We start from the raw sequence: 20145 nt of genomic DNA on the forward strand, positions 1-20145 counted from the left end.
CTAACTTTACCGATGGTCCGGAGAGGTAACGAAAGGGGGCCTGGAGATTCGGGGAATTCGACCTGTTGAGCTACCCAGGCGGCCGTAACCGAGACGCCGCAATCCAAGAGAAAAAGCGTCTCAGGCCAAGGGCTATGGTGCGAAGTAGGAATCGGCGCTACGTGTGCAGAATCTCTGGCGGAGCGGAGAGGAGACGGGAAGCAAAGAACGCCAAAAGACGGATAATGACGATGAGCGTCAGGAAGGCTAGCTTGGGTCCACACGGCAATTTTCGTCAGGTGTCCGTAGATCGAAAGGAACAAAACAAATGATTCCAGGCCAGGCCGGAACCGTAGATTTGATGGAGCCCCCCTTGGTGGTTGGCAAGGTTGGTAAATACGGGAAGGGCGTCAAGGCAGCAGGGCCAAGACACTGGGGCCAGACAGATAGCGAGACTAGTGTAGATAGACCAGAGAGAATAAGCAGAGTCCGCGAGACGACCTGAGTTGGCATAAACCCAGGCGTATCGCTGCCCGGGGGTAGCTTCAAGGTGAGGAAGGCCCAGGCTGTGTTGGGTGAGGGTCAGAGATAATCGGACAGGGAGAATGACGTCGTAGCAACGCGGGCAGCTGCTACCCTTTTTTTTGCCCCTTTCCTTCTTTCCTTTCTTTCTGCTGCTCTGGCAACTTTCCTGCATTGGATCAACCCAGCGTTTTTTTGCTAAGGTAGCGGCGCGCCACGGCTAGTGCGTCCTAGGTGGGCTGGGCGTGAGGCATTCCAGGTTGTGCGGTGGAGCCATCCACCTCATGTTTCCAAGCTCCCGTTCATCTCCGTTTCGTCCCAGTCAACAAGTCACCCAGTCACCCAATATCGAAGGAAAAAGCATGCTCAAGTTTCCACTGGATGGCTGAACCACAGAAACTCCAAATTGTTGGCACAGACGAAAAGAGCCCGGCGACCACAAACCAGTCAATCCACAGCAGCAGAGCCATAATCTCTTCCTCTTCTCGGGGCGTCAAGAGAGAGACATACCTAGATAATAGCCTAGCTGCATACTCCGTACTGAGCAAATCCCATGGTATCGCTGCGAGGTACGTAAGTACATTCTCCATCCACAATGGGATCCAATGGCCTTCAATTTCTGTTCCCGAGGGGCCGTCTAAACGAGGTCGTGGCCCCATTCAGCACCGCCCCCAAGGAGTCCAGCCAACCGGGCCGTTGTGTCACTTTCCATGCCGGGCGATCTGTAGCCTGTAGGAAACCAAACCCTCCCCAGCTGAAATGGGATCATCAAAGTTGACAGCGGTTACTAAGAAAAAAGGAAGTTAGGCAAGCCATTCGAGAGGAACAACAAGTCAATGACAGCAAACCAGATGCGCAGACACTGGCTGTGCGAGGTACGATTCCAATGGGTGGATCGTTGGGTAGCGCCGCTTTCTCCTTGTTGCACCATCGACCCGACTCCCGGGCCCCGTACGGATGTCCCCCGTCCCGCTCTGTGCCTCCTGCATCTCTGCATTTGCAACTCCTACACAAAGCTATACGCGTATTGTGCTTTTCCCGCCTTGACAACATCATGCTCAGGTTTGTCCGAGGAGGACGGGGCATGGAGGGGATTTCATTTTCTTCAGGGACTAGCTGGGTCAGAAATAGTTTTAAAATTCCCCGTCGCAGCACCCCAGGGTCACAATCCCGGCAAGACCCAGATGTCTTGATCTAGTATCCTTACATAGTATAAACAAACGAAATGAGGTGGACGGCAAGTGTTAAGCCTAAAACTCTGTTTTCTTCTTCTTCCTCTTTTGTCTTCATGATCGTCCTGTCTGCCTCAGTGGGATGGTCATCGGCACCTCTTTCTTTTCAGCTTCCTGGATTTGCATTTTGCAATAGGAGGAACATTGGTTTCTTGATTATTCCCAGGAGCCGCAAGAAGACAAGGCGATCCTGCACGCGCGTCCGTCCCCGCCACGCCGGCACAGGAGCCGTTGATCGCCAGGGATATCCGTACATGCCCCCAGTCCTTGTTTCTGCGCTGTCTTTTGCCACAGGCACAGCCGCAGATGTGCAGTAGATAGAACGGCGCGTCCAAGACTCAAAATGCCGCCCCTCCGTTGATTTCGTTTCGTTTGTGGGCTGCTTCCAGTCTCTGTTTTCTAGTCTCCCGACATTCATTTTCGTCACCTGCTGCTTTACGAGATGTGATGGGTGCAATGACATGACTGCATGACCTTGTCCAGCTGGAGCTGCCGATGAGATAACCAGCAGGGTCCCAGCACATCCCCAGTGATCCTCGCAGCAGCTTGCGGTGTTGGTGGGTCGTCTCTATGGGGCTCAGTGCTCCTATGTACCGCCAGGTGGGTCTCGTCAACGGGCTATCCCCTGCCAGTTTGGTCCCATTTCCTACGGTAGCGCCGTACCTTAGCGTCGTATGGGCTGGGGCCACCCTCGAAGCAGAAGAGTGTCTGGGCCACCCCAGAAAAAGAAAGAGAATACACAAATATTATGTCATAGCCAACGGGGCTCAACTTGAGTCGACATTGGCACCAAGGAAAGTAGTAGGCCTTTGTTGCTGCTGGCGCAACAGTGGCACTTTTCCTCTCCTGTCAAATCTGGACGTTCCGCCTCTGCCGTTCGTGAAGAACGGGCATGCAGAAGAAAAAGGAAAACGCGGGCTCTCCTTTTTCATGCTACCGTAGTACCTTAACGTGCTTCTGCTTTTCGGCGGTATTCGCTCGGGGATCATCATCGAAACTCTCTCGTCCGATAAGCGTTTTTGACTTCTGTCTCCCGTCCCTCGCTCAACTCAATTCTCTCCCGAGGGGCGCGCAGTGGCCACTGCGCCTCGCTGCCATCCCTGATCCCGAATACATACAACCCATCTCGAACCTAACACCAACCACCCCTACCAACACACGCGCACATAGAGAGAATACACCACCACGACTCCTTTCGTTTTCTCGGCCAGATCACCAACAAGTCCTCGCCGAAGAGGCTGCTGCGCCCAGTATGACAGCATCTCTCGTTGCCCTATCCATCGGGCTGTTGTCCCTCTTCGCGACCCAAGTTGCCGCTCAGGAACTTGTCAGCACCAGCACTTTCACCCTTTCCAACACCGACGATGTGACCTTTCTCTCGGGAACCAAGACCGTCGCAGTCACCCAGCCTAGAACGCCAACGGGTCCCTACGCAACCTACACCTCGAGAATCACCCTCACCAATGGAGACCTTTCCACCATGACCGGGACCATGACGGTCACCGGCAACGTCACCCAAACGACAACAAACTCCGTCGGCCAATCTGTCGTTATCATCTCGGGCCAGACTTCTGTCGTAACGTCCACCATCACTGGCAATGCCACCCAGAGCGAGACCGCCCCGGCCGGCCCGACCAACACCCGGCCCTGCAACAACTATGTCGAGTTCTGTGACCGCAAGTACAGCAATGTCACCGAGGTCGGATGCCACAACTCCCCCTTCGTGCGCCCCGGGAATTCGGCCTCCAACCAGGCTCTCGACGTCACGGCCCAGCTCAACGACGGCATCCGCTTCCTCCAGGCCCAGATCCAGTGGCCCACCAATGGCACAGTACCACACTTCTGCCACTCTTCCTGTGATATTCTCGATGGTAAGCTCCCCAGAACAGGACTCGTACTCGCAGAGCCGCAGCTAACGCATGGCAGTCGGGCCCATCACCGAATGGCTGACCACGGTGCGTGAATGGGTCGCTTCTCACCCGTACGACGTCGTCACAATTCTCCTCGGCAACGGCAACTATTCCACGCCTGACTTATATGCCCCCTTTATTGAGTCAACGGGAATCCTCCAATACGCCTACCAACCCCCATACCTTCCCATGAGACTGGAAGACTGGCCTACTCTTTCCCAGATGATCCTGGGCGGCAAGCGTGTCGTCATGTTCCTGGACTACATGGCGGACCAGCAAAAGTTCCCGTGGCTACTCGACGAATTCTCCCAGATGTGGGAGACCCCCTTCGACCCCATGGACCGCAGCTTTCCCTGCACCGCCCAACGCCCGCCCAACCTGTCCCAGGAGGCCGCCCGCGACCGCCTCTACCTCATGAACCACAACCTCAACGCTGAGTACAATATTTTCGGCGCGTCCATCCTCGTACCCGCCGTCTCCCTACTGAACACGACGAATAACGTGACCGGAAATGGGTCCCTCGGCGGGGCGGCCCAGAACTGTACCCGCGACTGGGGCTTCCCGCCCAAGGTCCTCAACGTGGACTACTACAACTACGGCGACCCAGAGGGCTCCGTCTTCCAGGTGCAAGCGAAGATGAACAATGTCACGTACACGCGCGAGTGCTGCGGTAAAGTCACCGGCGCGTCTACCGGAAGGCCGACTGCTTCGATTTTGGTCTTGGTTTTGGCATTCGCCTCCGCCCTGCTGCTGGCCTGAGCGATTAACTGTTAAATAATGTCTTTTGATAATTTCGGTTCAATGATAAAGCATGTCAGGCGTTCTTGGGGTGTTTATGCATAGACGGACTACAGGACCAGTGGATGTTCAATCTGAAAATGGTGGCTGTTTGGGTTTGGCTGCTAAATGAGATACTGTAATGCAAGACTACCACTGCATATAAATTTCACTGCTACAATATCCTGAAAAGACCTAGATCCTTGGATCCTTGCTTCTCAATGTGATGGTGGCTGCTCTATCGAAAGCCGTATCATGGGCAACATTGGACATTAACTGTGGGGGGGGATGGCGATTCAGTTCATCAACCTGGTAACATTACTACTACTATACGACTGAAGGCCGATGTTCTGCTGCCCATAGAAGCCCATTGATCCGGCCACGTGGAGATGTTGATGAAGGAGAGTGATTCGTTTGCCCCGTATCAATGAACCAATCCCTCCTGAAGATATTCGGATGGTGGTAGCTGTTCAAATGGCTTTTGGTCTCCTATCATAGCAACATGGATTATGTTGAGACCATCCGTATGTTCAAGGTTGTTTTCCCTGTCTAACGGGTAATTAAACTAGGTTGCTTTACATAAATCTGTTCTCCTTTGTCTCATCATCTACGCATACTTCCCCATTGCTGCGCTCGCGAATCTTGACAGCCGTATTTTCCGGTCTCTCAAGGGGCCCATGCCTGTGGTCCGACACCGTTCCTAATGTCGTAAGCCATTGAATCAGTAATCCTCTGAAAAGAGGCCGCTCAATTTGACGCAAAATCTCCTCGGTACACCGCCTTCGTATGTTCTGGATGACAAGATGGCATGGAATGTGAATCGAATGACGGAGGGAAAATCCGATTAGGGGATCCGGACAATGTCATTAATACACACATCTCTATGAGGCAATCAAAATCCGCTCCCCATAGAATTGGGGACGTGTCTCTACTTCGGCTTGGCTTGTTATCTTGACAAGATCTCGCCGGTTCCGCACCTGCAGCTCGCTTCACGTGAGTCTGGCACTACGGGGGCATTTACATGCTGAGGGGTATCAGAAGGAACTCTGACTACTCAAACAACTCTACTTCCCACTCTCAGGTATACAAAGGAGACGCAAACTATGAGCTCCTTAGACGGCGTTCCCCGATTGATACGACGTGAAATGGCGGTTCAATGTCTACATCAGATTTCCCCATCGACAACGCTCAACGTCTGGAACTTGGGGCGAGCTTTCTCAAGCCTAGACTGGGCCGGGCGCTCATGGTGCCGCTGCCATGGACCGTCTCGACGTCCACATTCCACTCACCTACATAACGGGAAAGGTTTGATATTACATAGCCTCACAACCAGGTCATATAAAAACCGGCAATTCCCTCCGGCTCGCAGCGCCTAAATCGTGGTGTGACTCACTCTAGGGTTTTCGTATCGCCATCAGTAGGCTTACCCGCACCATGGTAGTGCTCGCGGTGTCGAGGGCAGCACGTTTCGCGTCCCCGTTGACTCATGGCATATGGGTTGATGATCTTCTTTCGGCATGTCCGAAGCAAGTATTCGTTCATGGATGTTGAAGGCTTTGAGTTGCACATGGCGAGGTAATAATGTGGGAATAGAGTGAAAGTCGTGGCTCATGTTGATCACTATGAGATCCGGCGCGTCGATACCATTTAGAATCCAAGAGCATCGCAAATTCTAACAAACACGAGCGAAGATGCATTGCTGTTACCATTGAGATCCTCAACTCAGTCGTCCAAGTATACATGATCGAATCTTGATAGAAAGTCTGAGACTGAGTATGGGAGCAGCAGTACAGAGTACCGTGGGAGACGACCAATAGCCCTCTGCAGTGCAATGAGAACCATTAGTTGGGTATAGTATCGATTTCGCTACAGTGTTGCTTTGGCGACATATCTGTAGCTTCTCAGAAATGACACTGTCAAGAGTCTGCCAGCCGTCAAAGGCAAAAGAGAGGCCTATGCAGTGGGCATCACATCTCTGAAAGACAGCAGCACCTCTGTAGCCGTCATCTGATGCAGACCAATATCACCTCAGTATTAGCCAGGTATGTATAAAATACAGGAATAATGAAGCACAGGTGGTAAAAGGGAAAAGATACAGTCTATAGCAGTTTTGTTCGCCTTGTGCTGTGAACCTCTGGCTAGTTGACTTGTAAACAACGAACGAGCGTCAGATGCCTCTGTTGCTCGACACACAAGTGCCATTCGAGTCATTGATCGACCAATGACCTTGATTCAGAGCGATGGGTTGAAGGTGAGATCACGGTGAGATATGTTCAGGAAGGCTGTTCTTTATGTCAAACCGCCAGCGGCCCGTTCTCGAATTAAGCCGAGATAGAGGGACACGATTACTCTTGAACCCCATTCGATGGATTTAATTTGACCAACAAATCAAAGGGGTCCTTTCAGACAGAACTGAAGAGGGAGAACGACTCAACTGAGCAGGAATGATGAAGTTGGATTGAAGCGTTGCGAGATACGGTTGTCTCATGGAAAACGGACTGCGGGCGTGACAGTCGGTAAGTACAGCTAACCCGCTACAGCGACGAATGAACTAAACAACATAGAAAAGGAGAGGTTAATGGGAAACCTAGTAAAAGAGAGCCAAAAGAGGAATTACTTGCGGTAAAAGACAAAAGGAATGATCAGTGGGAGGCTTGAACTCCCGGCCTTGGCATTACATGACATTTCAGGTGAAATATTAGTACCACGCTCTAACCAACTGAGCTAACCGACCAGCTTACTAGCTGTTGTTGTAGGTAAGTGCCGATTGTGGGCCTATGATCCTGTCCTTTCCTTTGCCGAGGCCAGCCGACGCACCCACCACCGAATCACCCGCTTCGCGTGGAAGAACAAGAAAAGTCGAACCAAACTATCGATACGGACGGATACAAAGGACGATAGGGTACGTAGTTAGGGCAGCTCAAGTTCGTACTTAGCAACACATCTTGACCATATGACGGCCATGTGGCAGCCATGTAAGAAGCCCGTTTCTTGGATGAGGCTCGGTCGACAGGGCTTGGGCCGGGATCAGGAGGAACCTGGAAGCGAACGGCCTCGAACTGTCACGCCGTGTTCCCACGGGCAACTGCGTCGGGATGATTTCCTGTCCGATTTCTGACCTTCCCCTGTCAGACAGACGGGTCAAACAAGTCTACTAACGCTGGGCCGTGAGACATTTCGCTACCTACTTTATGTCGCGGTGACAGGCGATGAAATGCGATGAAGTGCGATGAAAGCAGGCCGACTATCGCAAGCACGGAAACGAGAACAACAAGAGACAGCTCGCTCGGTTTCATGCCCCGGCAACATTCCGCGCTGCCAGGTTTTAAGCGACGCCCCTGCGAGCGATCCGGCGCTGGGGGCTGAATATAGCAAAGGCATGCATACCGATAATAATAGCTATAGCGAGTGGCAGCCTCAAGACTCAGGTCTCTGTCTCTTCGTCTTGCTCAGCCAGTCACCTTGGAAGGCTAGCTGCAGCCGTTGCTGCAAGACGGCGTCAGATCAGGTCCGGCGGCTGGGAGGCGGGGAGGGGCGTCGACGACTATCGATTTGTCCTGCAGGCCTGCTGCAGGTTCATTGCAGCAAACGTTGGCTCATAGGTTCGTACTTTGTAAGCTGCGGTCCGATGTTCCATGCAATGGGATTGGGAGGGAAAATCTCCTCCCCCACTGTCAGTGCGACGCTTAATCTGGACGGGGGACGGAGGACAGGCACGACCAGAGGCATGCCATCCGAAGTTTGTGACCACTGACACCCTTGTACCCGCAGGCCGTTCGCTCGGAGGTAACCCCTCGTGCATTTCCCTGAGATTCCGGTTGGAACGAGATTCCCATCATGATATTTTAACTTGAAAGACGGGACATTGGTCGACGCAAGGTGGGCAAGACACGAAACGTCAGAGTCTGCAGCTCGGTGCAGTACCTTGCTTAGTTCAGATATACGAATCGAGCCTGCTGTTTGACGCCGGTGAAGGATCCCTCTGGCTGTCTGGGCCGTCATTCATCCTCACCACGCATCTCACGCCATTCGTCCAGTCCTCACTCAGCCTTACCACGCCGGTCTTTCCCCTGGAGAGACATGCCCGCCGTACGGAGTACAGTCCTTGACTTACTTCACCACCTTGGTTCGCCCGGTGGCAGGCTAGGTGGGACCCCATGCTGAACTCCTCTGGTCTGCGTCTGCAGACAACATTCATTTCCATTTTCTTCCTTGCGCCTAGCCCAATCGCATCTCCCCCACGAAAGCGCACCCCCAGCAGCCCTACAACCTCTCTACTCAGCTGCCCCAGCATCTCAAATCCCTTAGGTTTCCCCCCTAATTATTCCCTGAGCTGGCTGGGCAACTAAAAGACCGAGATGCCTATCTTTCCGTGATCAGTTTGCCTTCTTAACTTTCTCTCGTCTTTTCGACTTTATCGCTCGTTACCTGTCCTCCTGACGCTCGCTCGCTCGCTCGCACGCACTCCCAGCTGCCTTATCTTGCGCACTTACACCAACCTCGCCACCTCGCGAGTCGCGGAGCACCTCGCCCAAGTCCACCTTGACAAGGGCAACAGAAACACTTCCGATAACGACGACGACGCCGTCTCGAGATGAATACGCCGTAAACAATGACGCAAAACAGAGGCTTTGGTGCGTCCTACCAACCTCCTGACGCTGCCGAAGAGAGACCACGACTTGCACACCAAAACTCCCGCTTGTCCGACGTCAGCGACTTTGACAGTCGTTCTTACGACGGGTCGTCCGCTACAATTCGTGGGAGGGATTCCCTGGTCTCGCTCCAGTCCTACTCTAATCACACCTCGCCGTCACCGCACGAATTAGACCAACTTCATCGACGACCCTCGACGACTTCCTCGTGGACCGCATCCCTTTCGTACACTGGTGCTGCTGGGTATGCGTCTTTGCCTCCATGTTCCGGCACTGGTTCTAGAACATCTTCTCACTTAAGCCGGAATGTCGCCCGCGCAATTTCGCGACGCGGGCACGATACCATACCCGAGGAAGAACATGACCTCTCCCTCCTGCGCTCCGCCGCACCCATAGGCCATTCGTCGCCGTACGAGTCGGTACCGGACAATGAACCCATTTTCGATGTAACTGCTGCGCTTGGCCCGATGGGCTTTCAAGACGACGCATTCCTCAAAAGATTGCAGGAGCAGGAGGCGCGCGGTCATCTCACCGGCGGTCTCGGAGCGGGGTTCAGGCCAGATACCACCATCACGGGCGAGGATCTGCTTTCGTCGTCGCCTTTGCCCAAGAGGTCCTCCCTCACGCGATCTTTCACTCGTCGCCAGAAGCTAGGCCGAGCAGCCACGATCAAGGACCGCGGTCAGGATGAGGCCAATAAAAGAGGAAAGGTCATTGAGGTGATCATCGACGACACCCCGGAGGAGGCCACTCGGCGGCATGTAGATCAGGTAGATCTCAGCGTCGTCGCGGGACCGAGCATCATGGGCGACGATGCTAGTATGCGGCATGCTACATTTCCCGTTAACAGGAGCCCAAAGACGCAGATTTTTTACCCGCAACCAAATTGGAAGCCCTTCTCGATGAGGTGGCCGTATCTTACCGCCTTAATCACTCTGTCGATTGCATTAGCCGTCATGGTCGAGTTCCTCTATCAGAGATCCCAGACTCATCCCCTGGTCAAGTTCCGAAAGCCTGCCGATATTCCGGGGCTCGAGTACTTCGCCGTCAAGTTCCTGCCGACGATCCTCTCCGTCACGTATGGCGTGTTGTGGCAAGTCACCGACTTTGAAGTAAAACGTCTCGAGGCGTATTATCAGCTCTCCAAAGAGGGTGGCGCACTTGCAGCCGAGTCCATCAACGTTGACTATGTCACCAGCCTGAGCTGGGTGCGACCCATCCGAGCTTTCAAGCTGCGGCACTTTGCAGTCGCCGTGTCTTCTATCGCGACCTCCCTGGCTGTGTCTCTGGTGCCCACCTTTGGCGCTGCGTCCTTTGTTTTATATCCCGACAGGCTCGTACGACTTGCGGACTCTGATGGCGAAAAGGAAATCAAACTCAGTGCAGTTTGGTCGAGGCTGCTGTCCTCCACTCTCTGTGTCTGCGCACTTTGTGGCTGCGTTCTCTTATTTATCCTCCAGAGGAGAAGATCTGGCCTGTTGGCTGATGTAAAAGGCATTGCAGGTCTTGCGTCCATGGCGGTCGTCAGCCACATCCTCGTCGACTTTGCGGACCTGGACGTCGTAAGCCACCGCGATATTCACGACAAGTTGAAGCACCGCCGTTACGTACTGCGTAACGCGTCGCTGGCCCCCGACGACGAGAATCCCGTGTCATCGCAGGATACCGACAAGTACCGCGACGACCACCTGTCGCTGAACCCTCATCCACGGTCCTTGCGCCTCGGTGGCTTCCTCACGTTCGTCATCGGCATCGCCCTGTTCACGGGCTTCATCCCGGTCTTCTTGTTCTCCAGCGCCAGCATCATCACGTCAAATGCGCCATGGGTGGTGACCGCCTTGGCCGTTTGCATCAAGCTGGGTTGGGGAGGCCTGGAGACTGACATGCGCATGATGGAACCGTATTATATCCTGTCAAAAAGGCACTCTTCGTTCAAGACGCTCACACTGGACTACACGGCGATGCCGTTCGCCTTGATGCCGTTCCATGCCTTTCTCAACGGCCACACGCTCATGTTCCTGGTAGGGTTCGGCAGCATGATTGCCGAGGTCTTGACGGTATTGCTGACCAGCCTAGCCACGGTCGTGGGAACCGAGTTTCTCGATGTCGCCTACGCGCCGCCGGACCAAAAACCTGCCGACCCGGACCTCGGAGGCATCAACGCCGGGCAAGAAACAGTCTCGTCCTTTTGGATCTCGTACGGCCTGGCGACGTTTATACTCGTGTACATGGGCACGGTCGCGACGATTGTGTTCCTCCGGCGTCGACATCCATTCCTGCCCCGGCAGCCCAACACCATCTCGTCGCACCTCGCCTTCATCCACCAGAGCAAGATGATTTACGACTTTGTCAACACGGCGAGGATGAGCAACGCCGAGATGACACGGTACCTCGAGGGTCTCGGCAAGACGTACGGGTTGGGCTGGTTCGAGGGCCGCGACGGTAAGACGCACTGCGGCGTCGACGAGGAGGAGCTGCTTGGCTATTATAAGCACGGCATGGACTTTCAGGGAACGAATAAGCCGTGGAACCAACAGTGGGATTCGTATGATTAAAGACACATGGCGAGATGGATGAAAATGTTGAAACAACGTCTGGGTGAGTTGGATGGCTTATGGAAATTTTCATTCAAGCTGCTGCATGGAGATGGATTGCATAGACGGACATGCACGCAATAAAGGTGAGACGTTTTTCTTCCAACCTCAACGGACGCATTTCAGGGAAGCAGGGGAGTTTAAGGCGTCACATATTATGAAAACGGCGGGATAGACGTATTTGATAATATCTGGCTGCATGCGGGTTTGGGTTCATGGGCTGGTTAGATTCTTGGGATTGAGGAGTTTTTTCCGTAAAGGTCTTTTTTACTTTTTTTTTTGGCTTTGCAATCCGGCAATCGTGCGTGTATGCCGCATGCGTATCATTGCAGGTTGATTGGATAGATACGGATAATGGAATGTAATATACTCTGGCCTTGCCTAATCAGAGTTGACTGGTGAATTGGGCACCAGAACAAATGACTGCCATTGAACAGCGTTATCGAATTGATTAGAGAGAGAGACACACACATCCAGCCCGGTAGAATGGTTGCCTGTTGGTTGCCCTGTCGATCCCGTGTTAGTGCAGCGGGAGTGGCTCGCCCCCATCGCCGGTGTTGGTTGCCCTGGTGTTTCAGTCGTGAGGTCAACGGTTGGCATCTCAATCAACCAGTTAACATGCCATGAAAGTTTCCGTACCGCAACGACCGTCCCAAAAAAAAAGATTTTATCGTTGGAATTTCCTTACGACACGGTTCGCGGGCGACGCTGACTTCACGCTGCAGGAAATCATGCACAAACCTTCCCTACCCTCCTGTCAAGCGGCCCTGTCAAGGCTAAAAATGAATACGCTTTTCGCGGGGGCAGGTAGTGCACTGCGCAAGACTTCCGCCTCTCATCACTTGTGACTAGTCTGTATCCAGGTATGTAATGGATACACGAGCTTTCTGGGTTCGTGAGAGGAATCGGTATTCGTAGGGCGTCACGAGTATGTTAAAGCGTCGTCGGGCCATTGATCTGCGGACGGACGAACCGGTTACGAGACGAGAAGCACCTTCCGTTTCCCGGGTTGCTTATGTATCATGTATTCGTACGAATGTACTGATTGCATGGACCTTGCGCGCGCAGCATGACATAGATTAAGGTTGTCGATAAATGAAAATAGAATTGCAACGTGGGAATATTGGAGAATTGTGTTCTTTTTTAAACTCTACGGCTGGCGGAACCTGCCGCCTTGGAATCAATCTTGCGAGAGGGATAGAGGGTAAAAAAAAAAAAAAAAAAAATAAATAAATAAAAAAAAATTTTTTTTTTTTTAAACTTTACGGTGGGGGGACCCGGCCGCCTTGAAAAAAAATTGGGAAAAGGAAAAAAGGAAAAAAAAAAAAAAAAAAAAAAAAAAAAAAGGGAATGGAATACTCCGTATGCTGCAAGGAATTGCCAATATTGGAAATTCCTCTAGGGAGTCCAGAGTACAGGTTAAAAGATTCCAAGACATACACGGCAGTCGTGCTATACGACGACGGACGCAAGGAGAGAGGTGCGGATAGGATGCAGGCCACACAGCCTGGAGATTGATGAGCGATTAAGGGAAACTTCGTGCTTGCTGGTGCCGTGACGAGTGGGTGGATTATGTGTCGTGTTCCCACATGGAATGTTTATTTTGGCTAAGCGATTGGAGACGGGTCGTTGCAACACCCCAGGAGGATTGTGATTTTCAGCGCAACACACTCCGGGCCCCGAAGCACGCGTTGCTAGCGGTAATATGGCAACTCCGGCATTCTAACAAGATTAGAAAATGTGGGCTTTGCGGAGAAGGGAGCAGCGAGGGAGATGCGGATTTGTTTCTGAGTGATGTTTGATGTGCGCTCGTCTAGAGCGAGCCGGAACACGCTCGAGGCGAGAAATCACAATTCGTGGCGATGCACCGAGGATCCGCGTCTCGGAGGACCAACAAGGGGGGGGGGGGGAGAGAGAAAGAGGACTGTGCGAGGGAGGAAGCCAGGCGGGTGAGAACACGGTTCAGGCGGCGTTGCAATTGACTTCTTCGCGGGAAGCCTGCATACTTCATACGACCTAGGAATGTACCTTGAAGTTGCACACAGCCTCTCGTGCCCAGACACGCAGCTGGAATTGAGCACAGTTGTGATAATCATTCCTGAGAAAGTCTGTAAAGGTAGGCCGGCGGTTCCTCAGCCCATAACATTGCACGCTCGTCGATCGTCAACGTTAGCTTTGGAAATCTTGCTGATCCATCGTGGGCCGGAACAGTGGTGCAGGTCGCTCGGCTCGGTGTGCCGCGGTGTGCCGCCATCAGTGTGAGAAGTCATAGTGCTGCAGGACATGTTACAGGGTGGAGGCCGGCAGACGACAGCCTCAGTTACGCGTTCCCGCCAGTCGCTCTCTTTCTTTCTCTTCTTCTCGAGTCCACGGCCTAATGGACGGTTGAGTCTCACAAGTCGCAGCCAACCGCCTTGGGGCAGCCAGGCCAATTTAAGACGTCTCAGGCGCGTGGTTCCCTTCTCCTTAGAAACGACCCGGCCAGGTTCTATGCCGTTGGGACGAAACCACATAAGCCGGGGGCAAGCATTTGCGACGTCGAGCCTGTTCAGTGGGCATTTGGACTGGGCGAAGACTACTGAACCGACGCACTCGCTCTCCCGGAAGCCGGCTAATCAGGTGTGAATGCGCAAGATACCACGGTGTGGCATGGTCCGCTGGAGTAATGCGTACGTACGCGTGCCCTTTGGGAGAGAGTAATTGTGGCAGTGCAGTGAATCAAGTCGATGAGAGAAAGAAAGTCATTGAAATGAGCTGTGGGTTAGCCTTTTCTTCGGCTTGGTCTAGCGCGTGCCGCTTCTTCCTCTCTCTCGTGTCTCTTGAGGTCTTGTCTGATGTCTGAGCCTAGGCGGCACCCAAACGCCCCGTGTCGCGGAGGTGCTTGAGATGAGAGCGGGTGAGGGAACATGCCAGTGGCAGCTCCCAGAGCCTGTTTGGGTTTCTTGGAGGCTTCGTCTTGAAGCTCGCAAGGCTAGGACAGATTCTTGGAGAGTCTTGGAATCCTTCGGAGGCCCGGGACTGCGAGATTAGAGGCCTGGACTATTCCGTTGACAGCAGTCATTACGAGAAAGGAGAGGCTGGAGGGCGATGGATGACGATGCTGAACTGGATACGCCGTGTAGCGCGGCGGGGGTGCTATACGGGAGCGGGCGGGAGTTAATTAGTACCTGGTCAGCATTCGTGTCTGCAGGCAGCGTCTGGGGGCTGGATCAGGAAGCTGAAGAAAGTGGAATATGTAGACTGGGAAAGGCGGGAGACGGGAGGAAAGATGGGACGGGGATTTGGATGAATGACCTTGGTGGGCTTTGAGGCTTGGCCCTGCAGATGCCGACCTGCAGGTAGAATATTCGGATGGCGGAACGCTGTAGGGTCGAATGACGCTATGATTGCGGGAGTCCGCCAAGTAGGACGAGGATGAGGATGACAACGACGAACGACGATCGTGTCTGTGTTGTCGGTGCTAATGTTGTCGATGTACCGGTAGCGGCACGTTATACAAACTACCTTGGACAATATGCATTGGTGTAGCAGCAGGGATCAGTTTGGTCTACACGAGCTGTTTCGTCAATCACGGCTGGAAGACAGATGATGTTGATCTGCCATTCCCAGAGTCGATGCTTGGAGTGTTTGCGTGAATTGTCGTCTTGTTTCTCTTAATGAACACCCGAGCCGGCGTGGCATGTGTGGAATTCGCCCTGGCCCGAAACTCGTAACCGACAAAAATACATACCTATCCACGGATGTGCACTGCGGCAACAGCAAGCTCGTAGTGACAGTGGTACCTATTGCTTGGCTGACTCCTACAGTGACAGACAGACAGACGGCGTTTTGCGTGTTCGTCTCGTTCGTCCCTGAGTGGCTTTACGCGCCAGAGGCTTGTAGGTCTGTTAGGGTCAATACGAGCTGAATCCAGTTTTGGATGTGAGGGTACGGAAGAGGTACTTTGATCCGCTACCGAATCACGGGCAAATTGAAGTAGAGTCGCTGTCTCCGAGTTGGTGCCTTTTCCAGCCTCGCCAAGCCATATGTATCAGAAAGTACCTTTCATTCATCCCATTGCGCGCCGGTTCGCTTCTTCCCTCCTTCTCCGTTCTCTCCCACCACTTAAGCAGGGGGGGAGGCGGGGGGGCCAACTTCCAAGAATCCAAGGTACATCCACACTTGCCAGACCGGCCGCATCCTCGACGACGCACCACCGTACTCCAAAATTGAAATTACGACAGCCTGGACCGACACCAGTGACACCACCACCCCGTACCGTCCCTACCCCTGTCCCCTTTACTACCCACAAAGTGGCGCATCCACACTCCAGACACAAGTCAATCCACGGGATTCCTGCTGTCGGCCTGTCGCTCTCCCTCTGACCCTCTCCCATCCTCCCAACCCCGTATTCTGGCCCTTGCCCAGTTTCCAGTTTTCCCTGAATCCGAACGTCTTGCACACTCGACTGGGACCCAAGGACCAAGGTTGCAGCCAGCACCACCACCACCACACCTGCAGCGCTATTCAGCGACCACCGGCGCCTCCTTTCATCACTCTTGCCTTCCCCGTCCAGCCCTTTGCTTGGCGATCTGCTTCCCTTTCCTCTCCCTTCCTTCTCAATTTCCTTTTCGCAACAAACAACAAAACCTCCAAATCCACCCATCCTCAAACCGACCCCTCCGTCGTGTCATCACCTAACCCTGCGACCAACGATTGATTCGACGACAACGACAACGGCGACGACACCAATATTCCCTTCGCTTCTTCTATCGCCGACTTCGAGAGGGACGCACTCATCCATCCTCTCCATCGCTCACTTCGTTTGCTTCGCCGGAATAGGAGGATTGACAGGAACAACCACCACGCCAAACCTGAGCTCAATTCGTCGGCAGATAACCTTCGCTAGCACCTTTCCCCTGCCACGGAAAAAAAGGCCACCCGTCGCGAAATCACCACCCAGGTCACGAGCTCGACCAACTAGATCAATCCCTTCGCTTCTACCGAATTATCTTCTGTCATCAATACCGTCTGGAACGACGTCAACCCCCATGATATTCTCGATCTAGACGGCTTCAGACTCCCCGCAGTTTCCGCGCCCCATCGTCTGCTACCGACGACTTCGGACTACAGTCGAGCGGATCACTTTACTCTCACCTAGGCAATTTCGACGACCTACCACCACGATGAGGTTGTCATTCGCTAAGCCGTTGCTTCTGCTCGGCACCCTGGCCAACTACCTCACGACACCAGTCATGGCTGCTGAGCAGTTGCTGCAGTCAAACTCGCTAAATACCTGCCAGGATGATTCCAGTTTCACAGCCAGTCTGTTCAATGTCGTCTTTACCCCTAGCAATGGAAGCGCAGCAATCAACATTGTCGCTGTGTCCTCTGTCCAGGGCAGCATTGTCTTTGACATCTCCATCTCGGCTTACGGTTACGAGTTCTTGAGGCGCACTGTTGACCCCTGCAGCATCAACCTCGCTGGTCTGTGCCCCATGACTGCTGGAAAGATCACCATGAACTTCAACCTGCCTGTCAGCCAAGATGCTGTTGGCCAGATTCCCGGCATTGCCTACAACATTCCCGATCTCGACGCCACCGTCCGTGTCTTCGTCAACTTGACTGGTACCTCCAACAGTGTGGCTTGTGTTGAGGCTGACATTTCCAACGGAAAAACTGTTGACTTGGTTGGTGTCAAGTGGGCTACCGCCATCATCGCCGGCCTGGGACTGATCTCTTCAGCCGTTATTTCTGGTCTCGGCCATACCAACACTGCCGCTCACGTCGCCGCCAACACGCTCTCCCTCTTTGGCTACTTCCAGTCTCAGGCTATTGTTGGTCTCACCGGCGTTCACCTGCCTCCTATTGTCCAGTCATGGACTCAGGACTTCGTTTGGTCTATGGGTATCATCCGCGTCCAATTCATGCAGGATATATTCACATGGTACCAGCGGGCTACCGGCGGAACCCCGTCAACTCTGCTCAACTCACTGACGACCACTTCCGTCCAAGTTGAGAAGCGTTCCTTGGATTGGGCCGTCTCTGCTGCCAGAATGGCCAAGCGCGGCATCTCTGGGGGTGCCTCCATCATCGCCAAGAGAGCCAACATTCAGCTTTCCTCCGGCAGCTACATCGTCTACGGAATTCAGCGAGTTGCCTTCCGAGCCAAGATCGAGTCGACCAACCTTTTTATGACTGGCCTGTCCTTCTTCTGCGTTTTCGTCATCTTCACCGTTCTTGGCGTTGCTGCCTTCAAGGGATTCTGCGAGTTGGCTGTCCGTCAGAAGTGGATGAACAGCGAGAAATTCCTCGAGTTCCGCAACGGCTGGTTCACTGTTTTGAAGGGTATTCTCTTCCGCTTGACGTTGATTGGCTTCCCCCAAATGACGATCCTTTGCCTCTGGGAGTTCACCCAGGTTGACTCCGCGGCCGAGGTGGTTCTCGCCGTTTTCTTCCTCTTTGGCATGGCCCTTACCCTCGGATGGGCTTCCTTCAAGGTTATCAGAATCGCGCGCCGCTCCGTGGCCATGCACCGGAACCCGGCCTACATCCTTTTCTCGGACCCGCAGGCCCTGAACAAGTGGGGCTTCCTCTACGTCCAGTTCCGCGCTTCAGCATACTACTTCATCGTTCCCATGCTCGGCTACACGGTTGTGAAGGGAATGTTTGTCGCTTTTGCCCAACGTAACGGAACAATTCAGGCCATCGCCTTTGTCATCATCGAGGCTGCGGCTCTCATCGCTGCCAGTGTTTTGCGCCCTTGGATGGATAAGAGCACCAACTCGTTCAACATTGCCATTTGCGTTATGAACTTCCTCAACGCCATTTTCTTGCTCATCTTCTCAGACGTTTTTGGTGCCCCGGCTCTGGTCAACGGTATTGTTGGTGTGGTCCTTTTCATTGCCAACGCAGCCTTCGCTCTGATCCTCCTGCTGCTCGTTATTGTCAGCAGCACGTTGATCTACTTCCGCAAGAACCCTGATGCTCGTTACCAGTTCATGGCCGATGACCGAGCATCTTTCATGAAGTCCCAGACTCAGCTCAACACCACGACGGAGTTGGACGCCCTGGCTGCGACTGCCCGAGGTGACAAGGCACACTACAACAAGGGACTCGACCTTGATGACGACAATGAGTCCATCTCGTCCGAATCCATGCGCCGCCGGGCCGACCCCTCTGGTGTTGCCCTGCCGCCGTCAACTGCCCAGTCAGCTGCGCCATCTCAGCACTCCCTGCAGCATCCTAGAAGTCAACAACACGGTCAGGCGCCGCACTCACCAGTGGATCCCTCAGTGCCTCTCTTCCCAGCGGACAACCACCATCCTTATGGACAAGGGCCGACTAGGACCCCGAGTCCCTACAACGGCTCTGCATCAACTCTCGGTGCCAATAATCACAACCAGTACCGCAACCAAAACAACGCTAGGTAAGAGGCCAAAGGAACAAGGGACAATTGAAGTCACCGCAGCTAACTTTCACACAGCCCTTGGCAGCGTGGTGCCGGATATGAGCACTAGATATGACACGACATGATGTTTGCCCGCTTGGATGGGAGATACCACAGTCTTGGGAATAATGTGCCACGCAACCTGGCCGGTCTTTGTGTTGGTATTCTGGGCAACCCACACAGTTTGGTCACATTCTCTCGGATACACGAGGGATATTGACACAAACCCAACACCAATCAGCCCAGTAATGATGTGCCAGACGTGAAGAGGAGACATGAGCCCTCACGTCGGGTTATGACGCGATGCATCACAGTATAGAGGGAATGATCTCTTCCTTTTCTTTTCCTTCTTTCATCTCAGTGTTCCACACAACATCTGTGTCTGGCATTGAGGACGGCGTCCCGAGATCACGGCGTTGATTTCATTTTTTGCTTTTACGGGGTCGCCGGGCACGCTCATCAGGAGGATTGCTGCGTTGTACTGGATTTTCTTCACTTTGTAAATAAGTTGCTGTTGACAGGGAAAGGATATCTCTCCAACAAGGACAGCAGCAGTGGGATGGGTCGGGCTGGGAAACTGGGAAAGGGGTTCAAAAAGGGCTAACTCTAGGGCGGAGGTGGCAATCCATCCGTGCCAAGGTCACTCAGCTTGGAACGTTGCGAGTCCAAGGGATACGATGAACCCCATGACAAGGAAAACAAAAAACCCTCACAAAATAGTTAATGAATCTCTTTGTTACCAAAAGTCTCCTGAAAACCCAGTCATGTCTCGGCTGATACGATGCGAACTCGGCAACTCTTTTGCCGAGAAGACGTGTCTATCGACGAACGAGCAGGCCATGGATGAACAGTGGTGTGAGGGCAAAGGCCACGACTGGTCGACAGTGAGCAAGCCGGAGTATTAACATTGTTTGGTGACTTGTCCTCGGCCGTTGTGTCGCAGAGATCAACAGGCGGACAGATCTCCGACGCAGAAGTCTCTTCATCAGTCCCAATTAGAGTTTGCTAACGGGTAAAAGGCAGAGACAAGGACTGTATCCTCGGCCGTTA

At 53.4% G+C, this 20145-nt stretch overlaps 3 protein-coding genes across 3 annotated transcripts; all 3 read left to right on the forward strand.

Annotated features, from left to right (window-relative positions):
• Window positions 1–2985: 2985 nt before the first annotated feature.
• Window positions 2986–4402, forward strand: CORC01_09348 (tat pathway signal sequence; the record flags this gene model as incomplete). The annotated part of the gene is made up of 2 exons (XM_022620977.1): window positions 2986–3604; window positions 3660–4402. The coding sequence occupies 2 exons, from the start codon at window positions 2986–2988 to the stop codon at window positions 4400–4402; spliced, it is 1362 nt and encodes a 453-aa protein (XP_022472499.1).
• Window positions 4403–9032: 4630 nt separating this feature from the next.
• On the forward strand, window positions 9033–11627 carry CORC01_09349 (uncharacterized protein; the record flags this gene model as incomplete). The annotated part of the gene is made up of 1 exon (XM_022620978.1): window positions 9033–11627. One exon carries the CDS (start codon window positions 9033–9035, stop codon window positions 11625–11627), a length of 2595 nt encoding a protein of 864 aa, XP_022472500.1.
• A 5204-nt stretch (window positions 11628–16831) lies between these two features.
• CORC01_09350 (transient receptor potential ion channel) lies at window positions 16832–19165 on the forward strand (the record flags this gene model as incomplete). The annotated part of the gene is made up of 2 exons (XM_022620979.1): window positions 16832–19074; window positions 19132–19165. The coding sequence occupies 2 exons, from the start codon at window positions 16832–16834 to the stop codon at window positions 19163–19165; spliced, it is 2277 nt and encodes a 758-aa protein (XP_022472501.1).
• Window positions 19166–20145: the final 980 nt, after the last annotated feature.

The sequence above is a fragment of the Colletotrichum orchidophilum genome (genome assembly GCF_001831195.1).
Source record: "Colletotrichum orchidophilum strain IMI 309357 chromosome Unknown Scaffold_84.1, whole genome shotgun sequence".
Taxonomy (NCBI): Eukaryota; Fungi; Ascomycota; class Sordariomycetes; order Glomerellales; family Glomerellaceae; genus Colletotrichum; species Colletotrichum orchidophilum.